The sequence below is a fragment of the Myxine glutinosa genome, chromosome 3 (assembly GCF_964187855.1).
Source record: "Myxine glutinosa chromosome 3, kmMyxGlut1.1, whole genome shotgun sequence".
In the NCBI taxonomy this organism is placed as follows: domain Eukaryota; kingdom Metazoa; phylum Chordata; class Myxini; order Myxiniformes; family Myxinidae; genus Myxine; species Myxine glutinosa.
In genome coordinates this window covers 65,670,155-65,689,583 of record NC_136263.1, presented here as the reverse complement: position 1 = coordinate 65,689,583, position 19,429 = coordinate 65,670,155, and the positions used below count along the sequence as shown (strand labels likewise).

General features: G+C 46.8%; 1 protein-coding gene across 5 annotated transcripts in view; it reads left to right on the top strand.

Moving 5' to 3' along the window:
* The window catches only part of LOC137423490 (thymus-specific serine protease), a 182,526-nt gene that overhangs the window by 44,160 nt on the left and 118,937 nt on the right, over positions 1-19,429 (top strand). For all 5 annotated transcript variants that reach the window (XM_078774145.1, XM_078774144.1, XM_078774146.1 and 2 more), the window contains one exon: positions 6,320-6,443. In XM_078774145.1, coding sequence (XP_078630271.1) covers positions 6,320-6,443 — 124 coding nt within the window. The remainder of the gene's footprint in view (positions 1-6,319; positions 6,444-19,429) is intronic.

The window sequence follows — 19,429 nt, the reverse complement described above, 5'->3', positions numbered from 1 at the left end:
CCATACCCGAGAGTGTGATTTCCCGGTCGCCTTGAGGGCGCCTTTGTGCAGCTTTGGCAGCGGGACTGTGACTGTCATCCGAACAGGATTCTGGTCTCGATACGACATCGTTCTGACGATCGCTGGAGCGGATCGACTTTGGCTTGATGCTGGAATAGAGACATTGGGGAATGTTCTTCTTTTTGCTCACTTGGAGCACAGTGGGTTATATTGTACGAAACTGATGGTACCATCATAGGAAATATATATTGGTTGTACGTACAATTGATTACTGTTGTTGTTGTACTGTTATTCTTGTGTGATCTTAATACAATACTGGTTGGTTGGTAACAATTGGTGTGGTTTCACCATTGATCTTTGACATACAGAATAATACATCTTTCTGCCGTGACTCCTCTCGGGGCTCGGAGGTACACCGTGACCAGGGTTTGGGGAGGAGCACATAACAGTCAGTATAAACCAGAAACCAGACAGATTCTGTGGTGTTTGTTCTCGAGCTGGTTAATTGATGTTCCAAGATGTCCCACAGACTTTGCCATCAGATTTGAACAATGAATAATTGGAGGCATTTGCTCTACCTTTGCTCTACTTGTATTCTGTGTTAATCTGATCGATGAATTACAATTATCAGCCTCTCAAGGGTTCTCCATATTTGTTGGTTCATGTGAGTAACTGGAGTATTGTGTTAAAAACGACAATTGTTCACATCAAAATTCTTATTCCATCTGTCCTTGTATGCATCTTTGGTGTGAAGCATCCGACAATCACTGTGTGCAAACATAAAGATGTCTTTATTACCCTCGCCAGGGGAGAGGGTATTGCATTTGGTCCATTTTTGTCTGTCTGTCTGTTTGTTTGTCCACACAGAACAAACTTGCCACTTACGAGTATGCTTTTCTCTGCAACCGGCGGTCCGAATTGCCAATAAATTTTCACCATAGGAGCTCATTCTCCTGTAGAATATTTAATGATAATTATGATGTCATTGATCACGTGATATGGGCACCATCTTGAAAATGCCGAAAAACATTGCACCTCTATCTCCACAACCGGTCCACGGAAAAAATCGAAACATGGCTCATTGTCAAGCTGTACGCCCCATGGGGAACAACAAATATTGATGATGATGTCATTGGTGCCTTCATTATGGCATCATAATTGGACAAGTAGAACGCTTGATCTGATAAGTTTGAAATTTATTCGGCATGATATACACAAAAATTGTATCAAAATAAAGACCAATTACTGTACTGTCATCCCAAGATGGAAGCAGGACATTAACAATATACTGAACAGCAATAGAACGACACTTCATAAAAAGAGTTCCTGAACATTTCCCATAGAAATATCAATGCATTTAGTTTTGATATCTCGTTATTTACATTAGTCTGTATCTAAATTTAATCATAACTACTGACAGTGGTGCACACGTGGATAAAAACAGGTCACCAAAACGCAGGCCAAAAAACGACCATGGTACAAAGTCGTGCATGATTCCCATGGAAATCAAAATGCACGTGCGTCTCCTTGTGACTTTCCCTATAAAAGGCACCCCAAAACGTGTGTTCATCATTCGTGTTTCGATGCCAGCACCATGCCCAGACCTACGAGGGTTCAGAGAGACCAGGCTATTGGAAGATTGCATGCTGGACAGACTGCACGAATGGTTGCCAATGCTTTCCATGTCAACGTGAGAACCATCTACAGGTTACAGGAACGATACCAGGCCACCAACAGCACCGATGACCGCCCACGCAGTGGCAGACCGAGGGTAACAACACCGCGACGGGATCGACAGATTGTGCGTCATCACATCCAAGATCGCTTTACCAGAGCTACAGAAACTGCAAGACAAACAGTTGGAACCCACCAGAGACACATTAGTGGTGATACAGTCCGTCGACGTTTGAAGAACAGGGATGTCCGTTGTCACAGGCCGTATCGTGGCCCCATTCTTTCAGCTCGACACTGCCGTGACCGACTACAGTGGGCCACACAGCATCAAAATTGGCGTTACCAGCAGCGGGGAACCATTCTTTTCTCAGACGAAAGCCGATACTGTGTTTCCACGGCAGATGGCAGAGTGAGAGTTTGGCGTAGACGTGGGGAACGCTACTCAGATGACTGTGTGATGGAAAGAGACTCGTGGGGTGGTCCAAACATCATGGTATGGGGTGCTCTTGCTCTCAATCACAAAATCGGTCCTTTGGTGTTCCAGAATATTGGTCCAAGAAGAGGCAATGGTGTCACAGCTGCTCGCTACATCGATCAAGTCCTCAGACCTCACGTTGTGCCACATTTTGGACGTCACAGAAATCATGTCTTCCAGCAGGACAACGCCCGTGCCCACACTGCCAGAGCAACAAGGGACTTCCTGCAACAGAATGGCATCCAAACCATGCACTGGCCTGCGCTCAGCCCCGCTTTAAACCCGATAGAGCACTTGTGGGACGAGGTTCAAAGAAGACTGAATGACGTTCGACCAAGGCCGACAACTGCAGCTCAACTCAGTCAGGCGTTTCTCAGAGTGTGGGCCCAAGTGACAAATGTCTTCATCAACCGATTAATCCACTCCATGTACAAACGATGTATGGCTGTCATCAACGCTCACGGGGGTCACACAAGATACTGATTTTGACCTCCCTTGTTCTCACCTGGTCTTGTGTTTTTCTTATTCAGAACATTTCACATTATTGTTTGAACTGTGGTGACCATACCTGTAATGTTTCATGTTGATCCTAAATCTCAATTCGTGTTGATCATGACTTGAAAATAAAGACTCCAAAATATTGATCCTGGCTGACGTTTCTTTTGCTGTTCAGTATACATATGCACACATGCACACCTGCATACACACACACACATACATATTATATATATATATATATATATATATATATATAACCAGGATTATAACTAACTAATTGACATATGTGGGAAAATTACACACCCAGACCAGGAATCGAACCCAGAGGAACGCCAGAGGAGCTGGGTTAGGTTCCTGGCATGGGTTGTAATTTTCCCACATATGTCAATAATGTATGTATGTATTGTTATGTCGGTGGGGTAGAGATACTTTAGACCAGGTAGATTTGTGTAGGTAACATGCTCCGACTCCTGTGAAGAAGAAGAACCACCACCATGTAATAAGTAGAGGACCTGTTTAGCCCGGATGTCGGATTAAGGTGTATCTTCGTGCCCATTACGAGGAATGGGGCGTGTTACCTAGTTATAGGGATTATGTTAACTACTTCCCTGTTCGTCGTTCCCTATGTGATTGATCCTTTGTCCCTTATGGCACCGCAATAGACACAAGTGAGAATGGCAATTAAACCACACTAAATAATAAAACCAACCGGAAGCCAGTTCTGAGCACTGCCGATGGGTTGGCAACCAGCTACACCAAGACTAAGCTACATCACCAAGAAGGCCGAAGACATGCCCCGATGAGCAGTGATTGGCCAGAGCGGAACAGGAAGGCACTCACTGATTGGTGGAGAGCTGGACAATGTAGTGGTGGCCTGCGGGGATTGGTGGAGAGGGACAGATGCCGTCATGAGACAGTCAATAAAAGAACTGTCTGACTGGCATTTTCACTCTTGCTCCATGGTTGTTCTTGCACTCTGGTCTTCTTCTGCTGTTCTCCTGATCATCTTGTGCCTGCTCGCGTTCTGGATGATGGTGGACGGCTGTGCGCTGACGATTCTCCTCCCTTGTGTTCACGTTCGGGACCTCGCGAGCGATTGCACATGGACTAGGGCGGCTTGACTGGAACACCATGAGGCCGGGGTGAGCAAGACGCCTGGCGAGGCCTAGCAGCACGCGAGCGAGGCGAACTGAGGCCTACTTCCCACCAAGGCATGAACCGCGTCTGGATTCGCGCACAGGAACGGGGGCCTGAGACGGGTCTTGACGAGGTGCCGGGACAGCCAATTGAGCAAAGTGCATGATAACCCCACATATTTATTTTCATTTACTCTTCCCTTCGTCTGTGTTTAAGTCTGGTGTGGGGGACGTCTCATTTAGGAATCTAGTTTACCGTCGCATTTCTTGTTATTGGCATTCCGTTTTAATAAACCTGTTTATTTTTGTACATTTTAAATCTTTTTTTTCGTTTGAGTTATTTTCTTTGCAGGCTTTTGGGACTGCCGGCGGACAACAGGTAAGACCCTTCGTGTTCCCCTCCCCTTTCTTCCTCCGGCGCATATATAAAATCTGTATTTGATCAGTCGCCTCAGAGTTAAAAGCTTGCTTTGGCTCTCCGTGATCCCTGTGGTGTTCACCTTGGGAAACACGAGACTGTATGTATATATTTATGTTCAATCCAATATGACAGCTGAACCATAAATAAATATGTATGTATATATTTATGTTCAATCCAATATGACAGCTGAACCATAAATAAGTATGTATGTACAGTGCATTCAGAAAGTATTCAGACCCCTTCACTTTTTTCACATTTTGTTATGTTGCAGCCTTATGCTGAAATCGTTTAAATTCATTTTTTCCCTCATCAATCTACACTCAATACCCCATAATGACAAAGAGAAAACAGGATTTTAGAAAGTTTTGCAAATTTATTAAAAATAAAAAACTGAAATATCACATTGACATAAGTATTCAGACCCTTTGCTATGACACTTGAAATTTAGCTCAGGTGCCTCCCATTTCTCTTGATCCTCTTTGAGATGTTTCTACACCTTGATTGGAGTCCACCTATGGTAAATTCAATTGATTGGACATGATTTGGACAGGCACACACCTGTCTATATAAGGTCTCACAGCTGACAATGCATATCAGAGCAAAAACCAAGCCATGAGGTCGAAGGAACTGCCTGCAGAGCTCAGAGACAGGATTGTGTCGAGGCACAGATCTGGGGAAGCCTACAAAAAAAATTCTGCTGCATTGAAGGTTCCCAAGAGCACAGTGGCCTCCATAATTCTTAAATGGAGGAAGTTTGGAACAACCAGGACTCTTCCTAGAGCTGGCCGCCTGGCCAAACTGAGCAATTAGGGGAAGAAGAGCCTTGGTAAGAGAGGTGACCAAGAACCCGATGGTCGCTCTGGCTGAGCTCCAGAGATCCTGTGTGGAGATGGGAGAAACTTCCAGAAGGACAACCAAAACTGCAACACTCCACCGATCTGGGCTTTATGGCAGAGTGGCCAGACGGAAGCCTCTCCTCAGTGAAAGACACATGAAAGCCCGCTTGGAGTTTGCAAAAAAGCACCTAAAGGACTCTCAGATTGAGAAACAAGATTCTGTGGGCTTTCATGTGTCTTTCACTGAGGAGAGGCTTCCGTCTGGCCACTCTGCCATAAAGCCCAGATCGGTGGAGTGTTGCAGTTTTGGTTGTCCTTCTGGAAGTTTCTCCCATCTCCACACAGGTTCTCGGTAGCTCAGCCAGAGCGACCATCGGGTTCTTGGTCACCTCTCTTACCAAGGCTCTTCTTCCCCCAATTGCTCAGTTTGGCCGGGTGGCCAGCTCTAGGAAGAGTCCTGGTTGTTCCAAACTTCCTCCATTTAAGAATTATGGAGGCCACTGTGCTCTTGGGAGCCTTCAATGCAGCAGAGATTTTTTTGTAGGCTTCCCCAGATCTGTGCCTCGACACAATCCTGTCTCTGAGCTCTGCAGGCAGTTCCTTCGACCTCATGGCTTGGTTTTTGCTCTGATATGCATTGTCAGCTGTGAGACCTTGTATAGACAGGTGTGTGCCTTTCCAAATCATGTCCAATCAATTGAATTTTCCACAGGTGGTCTCCAATCAAGGTGTAGAAACATCTCGAAGATGATCAAGAGAAATGTGAGGCACCTGAGCGAAATTTCAAGTGTCATAGCAAAGGGTCTGAATACTTATGTAAATGTGATATTTCAGTTTTTTATTTTAAATAAATTTGCAAAACTTTCTAAAATCCTGTTTTCTCTTTGTCATTATGGGGTATTTAGTGTAGATTGATGAGGGAAAAAATGAATTTGAACGATTTCAGTATAAGGCTGCAACATAACAAAATGTAAAAAACGTGAAGGGGTCTGAATACTTTCTGAATGCACTGTATGTATGTATGTCTGTATGTATGTATGGGGCCGGGGTGAGCTATTAGCTATGTATGTATACATACATATTTATTTATGGTTCAGCTGTCATATTGGATTGAACATAAATCGACTTCGTCAATAATCCACATAAACACAGCAGCTAATAAACACCACACAAACACGTCCTAGCGAGGGTCTGCCATCTCTGATTACTCTTTCTTGTTCACGGTATTGCTTCTCCATGCTTCTGTCTAAACTCTTTCCTCTTTGGTCTGACACCATAGATACCTCGCTCCATCTGCAGCAAACCCTGCATGCCAGGAACCAGAATCGTCTCGTTACGAGGCCAACCTTCCTGTTGCTTTGAGTGTGTTCCGTGCACATCGGGTGAAGTCTCAAACATCACAGGTGAGTAGCTACATCCAGTGCACAAAACTCCTACACTTCCTCTGTTGGATGGGTGCACACAATATTATGAGAATTGAAAAAAAAAAAACCCCCAATTGGAAATCTTGTTTTCCTAATGGTGAGATTTTGTAATTTGCATATTAAGAAACTGTTTCTGTTTGACTTCACCCACTTAGTTGTCTTCCAAACTATTTTGGTGCTCCAGACTCTCAGAAATGCTATCCATGTCCAGAAGGCTTATGGTCCAATGACAAACAGGACACCTGCATTCCCATGCATCAGGAGTTCCTGTCCTTTACTGAGCCTTTGGCAATCATCATGCTCACATTTGCCCTAATGGGAATGCTGATGACCATGGCTTTCATAGGCCTGCTTTATTGGACCCACTTGCGGCGTGATGTGTGGATGGGAAATCCTGCATTGAGTGGCACCCTTCTAGTCTTGCTTGCTTCCTGCTTTGTCATCACGATCCTATATGTGGGGAAACCGACAGACGCAATCTGCTTGGTGCGGGAACCACTGACGATTGCTTTCCTCGCCTTGTTTCTGGCCTGCCTGCTTGCTCTAGTTACGACTCAGGGTGAGATAACCGTATGTCAAGGGCATTTACATCGCACATCTGTCGTTGTCTTCATGTGATTGAACAAAGAGGTTGTGAAGTGTTCTATACTACTGGGGTTTCATTGGAATTATCGATAACATGTGCTCCCAGTTACAAACAGCTGTGATCAAATAAATGAGAGTTAATGGCTACATCTGCCATCTTTGATTGCCAAAGAATTTATACCTTGATAGCTTGTCCAGTGCGTAGCACGAGACTGGGTTTTGCAATCACTTCTGTGTGTCTGTCTGTGTATGTCTGTCTGTCTCTGTCTGTCTCTGTCTGTGTGCCTATGTGTGTGTGTGTGTGTGTGTGTGTGTGTGTGTGTGTGTGTGTGTGTGTGTGTGTGCGTGTGTGTGTGTGTGTGTGTGTCTATGTGTATATGTGTCTGTCTGGGCCGTAACGTTTTTACAATTTGAGCTATTGTCATAAAATTTTTACCCAAGCTTTATTATGATAATTATCGTGAAGACAAATTAATAATTTTGTCAAAAGGTCAAAAGGTTGAAGGTCAGAATCACCTAAAATCATCAATTTTCATCCAATTGACCTGAAATTTGAATTTATCATATGAGTTTTTTTCATAAAATTTCAACAAAGTTTTATTATGAGAATAGGGAGAAGGCAAATTCATAATTTGGTTTAAAGGTCAAAGGTCATCATCATATAGATTCGTTTGTACGTTTGTAATTTTCACTCTATTGACCTGAAATTTAAAGAATTTGCATATCGGGTTACTGAATTGGTTCACTAATCAAAAGGTAGGAGTCTATTGTTTTGTTTTGTTTTAGATCAAAAGGTCAAAGGTCAAGGTTGCATAAAATCTTATTTTCATCCAATTGACCTGAAATTTTAAGAATTTGCATATTGGGTCACATAATCGGTTCACAAAACAAAAAAAAAGCTCAAAAGGTCAAGACTGCATAACATTATCAATTTCCATTTTGAGTTTTTTAAAAACTGTTTTAGTTATTTTTGAGCATCAAAAGGTCAAGGCTGCGTAACATTATCAATTTCCATTTTGTGTTTTTTAAAAACCGTTTTAGTTATTTTTGAGCATCAAAAGGTCAAGGCTGCGTAACATTATCAATTTCCATTTTGTGTTTTTTTAAAACTGTTTTAGTTATTTTTGAGCATCAGTCAAGGCTGCGTAACATTATCAATTTCCATTTTGTGTTCTTTAAAACTGTTTTAGTTATTTTGAGCATCAAAAGGTCAAGGCTGCATAACATTATCAATTTCCATTTTGTGTTTTTTTAAACTGTTTTAGTTATTTTGAGCATCAAAAGGTCAAGGCTGCATAACATCATCAATTTCCATTTTGTGTTTTTTTAAACTGTTTTAGTTATTTTGAGCATCAAAAGGTCAAGGCTGCGTAACATTATCAATTTCCATTTTTTTTTTAAACTGTTTTAGTTATTTTTGAGCATCAAAAGGTCAAGGCTGCGTAACATTATCAATTTCCATTTTGTGTTTAAAAAAAAACTGTTTTAGTTATTTTTGAGCATCAAAAGGTCAAGGCTGCATAACATTATCAATTTCCATTTTGTGTTTTTTTTTAACTGTTTTAGTTATTTTGAGCATCAAAAGGTCAAGGCTGCATAACATCATCAATTTCCATTTTGTGTTTTTTAAAACTGTTTTAGTTATTTTGAGCATCAAAAGGTCAAGGCTGCGTAACATCATCAATTTCTATTTTGTGTTTTTTAAAAACTGTTTTAGTTATTTTGACCATCAAAAGGTCAAGGCTGCGTAACATTATCAATTTCCATTTTGTGTTTTTAAAAAACTTTTAGTTATTTTGAGCATCAAAAGGTCAAGGCTGCGTAACATCATCAATTTCCATTTTGTGTTTTTTAAAACTGTTTTAGTTATTTTTCACCATCAAAAGGTCAATGCTGCATAACATCATCAATTTCCATTTTGTGTTTTTTAAAACTGTTTTAGTTATTTTGACCATCCAAAGGTCAAGGCTGCGTAACATCATCAATTTCCATTTTGTGTTTTTTTTAATTGTTTTAGTTATTTTGACCATCAAAAGGTCAAGGCTGCATAACATCATCAATTTCCATTTTGTGTTTTTTTAAAATTGTTTTAGTTATTTTGACCATCAAAAGGTCAAGGCTGCATAACATCATCAATTTCCATATTGTGTTTTTTTTAAACTTTTAGTTATTTTGACCATCAAAAGGTCAAGGCTGCATAACATCATCAATTTCCATTTTGTGTTTCTTAAAAAACTGTTTTAGTTATTTTGAGCATCAAAAGGTCAAGGCTGCATAACATCATCAATTTCCATTTTGTGTTTTAAAAAACTTTTCGTTATTTTGAGCATCAAAAGGTCAAGGCTGCATAACATCATCAATTTCCATTTTGTGTTTTTTAAAACTTTTAGTTATTTTGAGCATTAAAAGGTCAAGGCTGCATAACATCATCAATTTCCATTTTGTGTGTTTTTAAAATTGTTTTAGTTATTTTGAGCATTAAAAGGTCAAGGCTGCATAACATCATCAATTTCATTTTGTGTTTTTTTAAAACTTTGTTATTTTGAGCATCAAAAGGTCAAGGCTGCATAATATCATCAATTTCCATATTGTGTTTTTTTTTAACTTTTAGTTATTTTGACCATCAAAAGGTCAAGGCTGCATAACCATCAATTTCCATATTGTGTTTTTTTAAACTGTTTTAGTTATTTTGAGCATCAAAAGGTCAAGGCTACATAACATCATCCATTTCCATTTTTTGTTTTTTAAAACTGTTTTAGTTCTTTTGAGCATCAAAAGGTCAAGGCTGCATAACATCATCAATTTCCATTTTGTGTTTAAAAAAAAACTGTTTTAGTTCTTTTGAGCATGCGGAAGAAAAATAAGACGTCTGAATACAAACGGACGTGGACAGGCTTTGCATTTTCAGATGCTTTCTAGTTATTATTTGATATGTTTACTCACTTTTCCATTGTTTTAATATAACCCCTGAAAACTATGTTACACTCTTCGCCATAAAAACAGAACACTTTAATGTTGTTGAAAGGACTTAGTTTTCCGACATCATGGGACACAGATGAGGTACAAACCTCTGACAGAGATAAATGCTGAATAATCAAATGTCCAATTTAATGTGACCCAATCACTCAATGCTGCGTTGTTGTGAATGTTTTTGCAATGGGATCCAATGTAGAAGTAACAGTCTTAATATCAGGTATGCCCACCTCTAGCAGCAATCACTGCATCACCATCATCACATCGACTGTGTGGGCATTTGAACCTGAGCCTGGGGAATGGAATTCCACACCCGACTCAGCTCCTGTTCCAGCTCATCGAGGGTCTTTCACTGGCTTAGCCAGCTTCGAGTGCATTGATCAATGATATCCCAGAGATGTTCAAATGGATTTAAATCTGGCAATATGGCAGGCAGGGAGTCATAATATTAACATTGTCATTGACAAGAATGTTTCTTGTTCAAATGGCCTTGTGATCAGGAGCAGTATTATGCATAAATATGATTCCTGGACCATGTTGTTGAAGGGAAGGCAATAGTAAGGGAAACATATGAAAATCTGTTAACTAAATTGTTACCAAAAAATTTCTTCACCAATATGTTTGTAAAGGTGTGTAATAACATGTGTTAAAATGTTGAAGGTCAACTCCCGTGGGAAACCCAGAAAAAAAGCTGTTGAATTCGGGTACCGAAAAATTATTTTCGAGAATTTTTATTTTTTTAAATCGGCCCTTAAGTAACTTATGAGGGGTCAAATAAGGGTTTTTCATGATTCTGAGTTGATTGTTAACATTTATATTTCACCACAGACACTCCTTTGTGGAAAAATAATTTCTAAATATATCTCATTTTCTACTTTGCAGGACATGGGGTCTAGCAATATGGATGAAGACGTTACTCCACCTGTGCTCAATTGCTTCATCTGTGCACGCTCGGATACACCAGCTGAAAGGCTCATACAGGCAACTCCAAAGGGATACTCAACTTTATTGAAACAAGCAGAAACTGTCGAAAATGTTACTGTTGTGGAACGTATGAAGGAGGCTCAAAAGGAAGGAAAACTGAGGTACCACCAGAAGTGTAAAAATGATCTGTACAACAACTTTGTTGCAACCACCAAGAAGTCAGCTCAAGCATCAAAGGCAGAGAAAGAGTCATCAAAGTTGAAGAGAAGACGCACTACTTGTGAGTTCAGTTCATCAACTGGCTGCAGTTCTAGAAGATCACAGTCAGTTGACCTCCTGTATAAGGATGTATGCATTCTTTGCAACCAACCAGCCCAGCTCTACAAAAATAATCCAGCACAAGCTAGAAAGAAATACAGAGGGCCAGATAATTTGACTGCAGATACACTGAAGGCAAGCTTGCTGAAGACAGCACGGAGTCACGGGGATGACTGGGGCACTGAAGTCACTGGACGCCTGGAAGGGATCAACGACTTGGTAGCAGAAGAAACACTGTACCATTTGCGATGCAAACTTATGTTTGCGAGAGGTGACAGTTTGTCCAAGACTGATGAGGAAGGAAAAAGGAAGAGAGGACAGAGGAGTATTGATGAGGAGCGAGAGGCAGTTTTTATTGAATTCTGCGAATGGTTAGACTCAGAATTAGAGCATGGGGTAATGAACATGGACCAAGTCCATGAAAAGCTGCAGGAGTTTGATCAGTCACCAGAGAAGAGCCTTTCTTATTCAAAGCATTGGCTAAAGATAAAACTTCTAGAGAAATACGAAGACACCTTGTATTTCACAACACAGGAAAGAAGGGCAGATGTACTCTGTCTCAAAGATGGCACCGACAATATTCTGCGAGGGCATCATGCTAATCTTGACCATGGAGATGAGAAGACTCAGATCATAAAGACGGCACTCAAGTTCATATCCAATGATATTGCCTTGATTGATTTAGGTCCAAAGTCATACCCCACCACACACAGTATGACTGACATCGATAGTCAGCTGACACTTGTTCCTGCAAGCCTTCAGATGTTCTTGAGACCGATTGTCAAGACAGACGAAAGAGTTGCCGTTTGGGGGCAGAATTTTATTAAGGCCTGTCGACCTCGGTCTGGAGTATTGCCACACCAAATGGGGCTTGCCATACAACTTGATCATAGATTTGGATCAAAATGGATGCTCAACAAGTTCCACCGGCTGGGATACACTGAGTCTTACACGGAGACACAAAACTACAAATACTGCTTCCTTAATAGTAGGAGTGGAGATGATGTTCCAGATACTTCTGGCACTCTTGACACCATTGTGGAGGAAACCGATGAACAGATCAATGATGAGGTTGCGGTTGATGCTGCGCTTGAGGATCAATCAGTGATGACAGCCAAAGTGCCAGCCAGTGAAAGTGAATTGTCAAGTAATGATCAGGTGGTCTTTATGGAGGTTGGGGAAACAAACAATGCAGTCACTCAGTTTGTTGGAGACAATATAGATTTAAACATTGTCTCTATTCACGGAAACACTCCCTTTCACTCAATGGGTTGGATCGAAGTCACCTCTCCGGCACCACCTTTGCCAGATCCACAGACAACAGCAGCTTTCCCCCGGGTGAAGTTGAAGGCACTCGACAAAGCTAAGATCCTGAGAGGAACTGAAGTAAAGATTATTCCATTTACGAACAGGAAACATATAGGAACGAACGCGATCATGTCTCTCCCCCTCGCTGAGCTTTCCTCCTCCCTGGCTCATGATCAGCCACTCCTCACTCCAGGTGACACACTCTGGGCAGCGGGGTGGGTGATCAAAGCCAACGATCCTGAGTTCCCACACTCCAACAGGAATGGCTGGGTGAAGAGAATCCATGCTAATGATGCAAAGCAGAGCACACAGATCGAGTTCCTCCCAGTTATTGAAGGAGACCCTAATGACCTCAACACCATCTTCACCACTCTGAAAGAGTGCATACGGCGCGCTGGTCGCTATAGGTCGCTATATTCGGTACAACATGTTCTCAAGGAAGGCAGCGGCAGGAGTGATCAAACCAGAGACTCTACCTCCAACAGAGGGTGCAGCTGCACAACATTCACTCCGTGCCTACCTGCAGACCCGGGACTGGATCCTTCTACAGAGCATGTCTCTGAACCCCAGTGACTATGGATGGACAATAGGTGTGCATGGGTATGAGCCAGTTCCAACACTGGACCCCACGGCTCCTGAGGAGCTATTGCAGTTCAAGAGCTGTAATTGTCATGGAGATTGCAGCAACCGGCGATGCAGCTGCAAGAAGAATGGGGTCACGTGCATCTCGGCCTGTGGAGTCTGTAATGGCATTACATGCAGAAACTGCAGTCATGATGTTGTTGAGTCTGAAGAAGACATAGACAATGACTATTGAAACTTCTGACATTGTGAATGAGAAATAACTCTTGAGTATTATATATGTATGTGAAATAAAAGCTACTTTGTGTGTAAATGTAAAAGTGAAAATATAAATGTTAACAATCAACTCAGAATCATGAAAAACCCTTATTTGACCCCTCATAAGTTACTTAAGGGCCGATTTAAAAAAAAAAAATTTTTCTCGAAAATAATTTTTCGGTACCCGAATTCAACAGCTTTTTTTCTGGGTTTCCCACGGGAGTTGAACTTCAACATTTTAACACATGTTATTACACACCTTTACAAACATATTGGTGAAGAAATTTTTTGGTAACAATTTAGTTAACAGATTTGTGAAATATCTCATAAAATGCCCTTACAACAACAGATGCTGCTGTAAGATCTCAATAATGTATCCATCTGTCTTCAGGTTGCTATGGATATGGATCAAGTTGGTACAATAGGTTTCAGAAATAGCAAGCCGCAACATGGCACTTACACGTCCACGGTTTGCCACTTCCTGGATGCCAGACTGGGGCATATCGCTCTTTTCTTCGTGTGTGTGTGTGTGTGTGTGTGTGTGTGTGTGTGTGTGTGTGTGTGTGTGTGTGTGTGTGTGTGTGTGTGTGTGTGTGTGTGTGTGTGTGTGTCCTTCGTGCTTTTCAAGGAGAAACCTGGATTAGTCACTTATCATAAACTTTCCCATTGCTTCTTTGTCAATCGGATGTGCTGATTTGACCACTGTAAGCATGCTTGGATGTGTCACGATGCAAATATTGGATGGAGCATGGATCACTGCATCACGGAGTGCCTTAAGACAGCCTTAAGACACACTTATCCTATGAGGTCCAGGGAGTGTGTTTGCAGTACTCCAGCATGTTTGAAACTGATTGCGTAGATGGGTTGTGTAAATGTATTGGTCCTCAGCAGGAGTTGTTATTCTGGGATGTCCACTTCTTCGTATATCTCTGTTGATCCAGTGACTTGATAATGTCTTCTGAAGTCATAACAGTTCCTTTCTTCACGTTAGTCTTGCAACATGGCTAATGGCAGACCCTTCTTGAAGGTGTCCAAATATTTGAATAGTTTCATTTTCTAACAGACGATGGCATTGCAATGGATTGTTAAAGAATGTTATCAGTGTTTTTTTGGATGATCAAAACGCTCATTTATTGGAAAGTCTATTTCAAATTTGCTCAGAATGCCTCGTGTCACCTCTAAAAACCTAATGGTACATACATTGCATGTGCTGAACATTTATTGCATGAGGCAATTACGTTATGCTGTAACCCCAACACAAAATAACCCCAGAGCTAGTGCAGAAGAAGCTCTGCTGAATGGTAATGAATCAGCGGAGCAGATGGTATACACCCTGAGTTTTGAATGAAACAGCAGAAACCATCACCATTCCCCTAGCTATGGTCTTCCAGAAGTCTCTTATTGAAGAGGTTGTGGTGCTGCGCACACACGACTCGATTGCCAGAGAGGTAGGCCACAACGCGTTGGTATAACAAAAAGTCTTTATTCAAAGCTCGCACTTCAGCATTGGGCGGGCTCGAGCTTAGAGCCCGCATATATGTCTAGAGGCCACGCCTAGTCCCCGGGCATGGCCGATCGGTCGAAAGGCGGGGCATGTGCTTTCGTTCCCCGCCTGGACGCTCGCGCCACCCACTGGTGCGCGGAATTATTGCCCCTTGTGCCCGCCACATGCGCCCCCCCAGAATTCCCGCGCACCTGAAGGGTGAGTTTGCGGGGAAGCCGGATGACCCGGCCGAAACGCCCCCTGGCGATGGGTGCAGGGCTGGGGGGTAGCGGGACGGCGGGGCTGGGGGGTGCCGGGGGTCCGACAGCCGGGGGGTGGCCTCGACACGGAGGCAGAGCTGCTTGCGGGGGGTGGTCCGGATCGAGGTGGGAGGGCTTGAGGTGGTCCACGGAGATGCGATCCAGGGCACCGCCGATGTCGATGGTGAAAAATTTGTCCCCGGTCTTCAGCACGCGGAAGGGCCCGTCGTACGGGGGCCGTCGCGGTGCCCAGTGGGCGTCGTGCCGGACGAAGATGTACTTCGCCGTGCGAAGCTCCGGGGTGACATGGGAAGGCGGGCAACCGTGGTGTGCCGTCGGCACCGGGGCGAACCTCCGGGCGGTCTCCTGAAGGGCGGAGCGCTGTTGCGCCGCGGACCAAGGAGCCGTGGAGTCGGGATAAATTCACCCAGTACCCGCAGTGGTTGCCCGAAGACCAGCTCCGCCGAGGACGCGAATAGGTCGTCCTTGGGCGCCGTCCTGAGGCCCAGCAGGACCCAGGGGAGTCTGTCGACCCAGCCGCCGTCGCGGAGGCTGGCCCGGGGCGCGGCCTTCATTGAGCGATGAAAGTGCTCGCACAGGCCATTGGCCTGGGGGTGGTAGGCCGTGGTGCGGTGTAGTTTCACCCGAGCCCTTGCGCCACCGTGGTCCAGAGCTCCGAGGTGAACTGGGGGCCGCGGTCGGACGAGATGTCCGAGGGGGCACCGAACCGGGCAACCCAAGTGGCGATGAAGGCTTGCGCCACATCAGCCGCAGACGTCGCCGCCAATGGGACGGCCTCCGGCCACCGTGTGGTGCGGTCCACCATGGTGAGGAGGGGGGTGAACCCCCGCGAGGGGGCAGAGGTCCCACCAAGTCGACGTGCACGTGGTCGAACCGACGCTCGGGCACCGCAAACGGGGCCAACGGGGCCTGGGTGTGGCGGTGGACCTTTGCGTGCTGACACGCGAGGCACGTCCTGGCCCAGTCACGGACGTCCTTCCGGAGGCCATGCCAGACGAACTTCGCCGCGACGAGCTTCTGGGATGCCTTCGTGCCTGGGTGGGACAGGCTGTGGATGGCGTCGAAAACTGGGCGCCGCCAGCCACCGGGCACGATGGGGTGAGGCCGGCCGAGGGAGACGTCGCATAGGAGGGCCACGCCGGCAGCGTCGAACGGCACCTCAGTGACGCGGAGGCCCGTGACGGCGGTCCGCAAGGCCTGGACGCCGGGGTCGGCGGTCTGGTCCTCTGCCATCCGGGTATAGTCGACCCCGAGGTGGACCGCATGCACGACGGACCGGGAAAGGCAATCCGCCACCAAGTTGGCTTTACCCGCCACGTGACGGATGTCCGTCGTGTACTCGGACACGGCAGAGAGGTGACGCTGCTGCCGTGCGGACCATGGCTCGGCGACCTTGGCCATCGTGAACACAAGGGGCTTGTGGTCGATGAAAGCCATGAACGGGCGGCCCTCCAGCAGATGGCGGAAGTGTCGGACCGCCAGGTGGAGCCCGAGCAGCTCGCGGTCAAAGGTGCTATAGCGGCGTTTGTGCGGGCGAAGCTGCCGGCTAAAAAACGCCAGCGGTTGCCAAGCACCACGCACCCACTGCTCGTGCACCGCGCCCACCGCGTAGTCCGACGCGTCGGTGGTGAGGGCGATCGGTGCATCGGGTGCCAGGTGCGCCAGCATGGTGACGTCGGCCAGGGCCAGCTTTGCGCCCACAAACGCCGCGGCCATCATCTCCGACCAGGCGATGTCACCTTTGCCCGGCTTGCCCCGGAGGGCCTCGTGCAAGGGGCGGAGGAGCTGGGCGACGTGGGGCACGAAGCGGTGGTAAAAATTTACCATGCCCAGGAACTCCTGGAGCCCCTTGATCGTGCAGGGCCGTGGGAAATCCCTGACCGCCTCCACCTTGGCGGGTAAAGCGACGGCGCCGTGCCTGGTGATGCGGTGCCCCAAGAAGTCGATGGTGGCGACGCTGAAACGGCACTTGGCGGGGTTGATGATTAAGCCATGCTGGCCCAGGCATTCGAAAAGCGTGCGGAGGTGGAGCAGGTGCTCCTCCCGGGACGCGCTCGCGACTAGGATGTCGTCCAGGTAGACAAAGAGGAAAGGTAAGTCGCGCAAGACACTGTCCATAAGCCGTTGGAATGCCTGGGCCGCATTCTTCAACCCGAAAGGCATTCTCAGGAACTCGAAGAGGCCGAAAGGGGTTATGACGGCCATCTTCGGGACATCGTCCGGTTGGACGGGGACCTGGTGGTAGCCCCGGATGAGGTCCACCTTGGAAAACACGGTCGCGTTTGCCAACCGGGCGGAAAAGTCCTGGATATGCGGGACCGGGTAGCGGTCGGGGGTGGTGGCATCATTGAGCCGGCGGTAGTCCCCGCATGGCCGCCATCCCTCCGCCGGGCTTTGGCACAATGTGCAGAGGAGAAGCCCAAGCGCTGTTGGAGCGCCGTACGATCCCCAGCCGCTCCAGCATGGCGAACTCCGCTTTCGCCACGGCGAGCTTCGTGGGTTCGAGTCGGCGTGCCCGGGCATAGACCGGCGGCCTGACCGTGGGTATATCGTGCTCCACCCCGTGTTTAACGGCCACCGCTGAGAAGGTGGGCCACGTGAGGGCCGGGAAACTGGCGAGGAGGTGGGTAAAGTCGTCCACTGCCGGAAGTGTGCAAACTAAACTCGCCGGGGACGGAACCTTCCAGCAAGCCGCTTGGCAAGCCGCTCGGTGAGCTGCTCAGTGAGCCGCTTAACGAGCCGTTCAGCGAACAAGCAAGCGAGCTGAAGGTTTCGGCCTGGATGAGCCGTCTGCGCTTCACGTCGACCAACAGCCCATTCGTGCATAGGAAGTCCGCACCGAGCAGTGCCATTGGCATGCTGGCGGTCACGAACGACCATTGAAAGCGCTGCCCTCCGAACCGCAGTGAGAGGCAACGCTTGCCGAATGTGTGGATGGGTGTACCGTTGGCAGCATGCAAAGCGGGGCCCCGGCTCGCGGTTTGCTTGTCGGACGTGGAGGCGGGGAGGACACTTACCTGCGCTCCTGTGTCGCAAAGAAAACGGTGCCCGGACAAGGTGTCCGTGATGAAAAGGAGGCTGCCAGAATGGCCGACGCTCATGGCCGCAAGTGAGCGCCGGTCGTTTCCCGACCCGTCAAAAGAGCACGGCGGGCGACACGTTTTAGCCTGGCGGCCGAACCTGGCATGGTAGTAGCACCAGGTTTGCGGCGGTAACGGCCGCGGCGGCCGTGCCGGCGGTAGTGGACGGGCGTAGCAGTGGCCACGAGGGAAACCGGGGGCGCTGGAGCCTCCGCATCGGGATCCACTACGGCAGCACCGTACACTGACCGCATGTCGCAGGCCGCGAAATATTTGTCGGCCTCTACGGCCAGGGCGTGGGGTTCCTTTATTTTGGAACCGGCCAGTGCGAGGCGTACCTGTGCACTGTGCAGGTAGCTGGCGTAGGAAAACCTCCCGGAATAAGAAATCCGGGGGCTGGTCTCCAAGCAGGGACAGCATGGAATCCATCCGGACGGATGGTCGTGTGTCGCCGAGGGCGGGAAGGCCCAGGAGGCGGTCGGCCGTTCGATCTCCGTGAGCCCGAACATGGCGATGAGGAGACGTTTGAGCGCCTCATACTTGTTATTGCCCGGTGGGCGCCGAAGGATGGACACGACTCGGGCGGCAGTGCCGGGCCCGAGGGCGGCGACCACGTGGTAGTACCGGGTCTCGTCCACCGTTATGCCTCGGGGTTGTAATTGAGCTTTGGCCTGCAAAAACCAAACGTCGGTTTGCGCTTCCCCAAACTCCGGGAGTTTGACTGCGATGGCGTTCGTAGCCATGGCGCTTTCGGTGGTCAGCAATGGCTGAACCAATCGGGGTCACCAGTGTGGTGCTGCGCACACACGACTCGATTGCCAGAGAGGTAGGCCACAACGCGTTGGTATAACAAAGAGTCTTTATTCAAAGCTTGTACTTCAGCACTGGGTGGGCTCGAGCTTAGAGCCCGCATATATGTCCCGAGGCCACGCCCAGTCCCCGGGCGTGGCCGATCGGTCGAAAGGCGGGGCATGTGCTTTCGTTCCCCGCCTGGACGCTCGCGCCACCCACTGGTGCGTGGAATTATTGCCCATTGTCCCCACCACAAGGTGATACTACTCATGTGGAAGAGGAGAAACTTAACTGCCATTCACAAAACGCGCAGCAAAAAATCACCAGGGAACAACCAATCGATCAGTCTCACGTCCATTGTGAGTACGGCTCTTGAGCCAA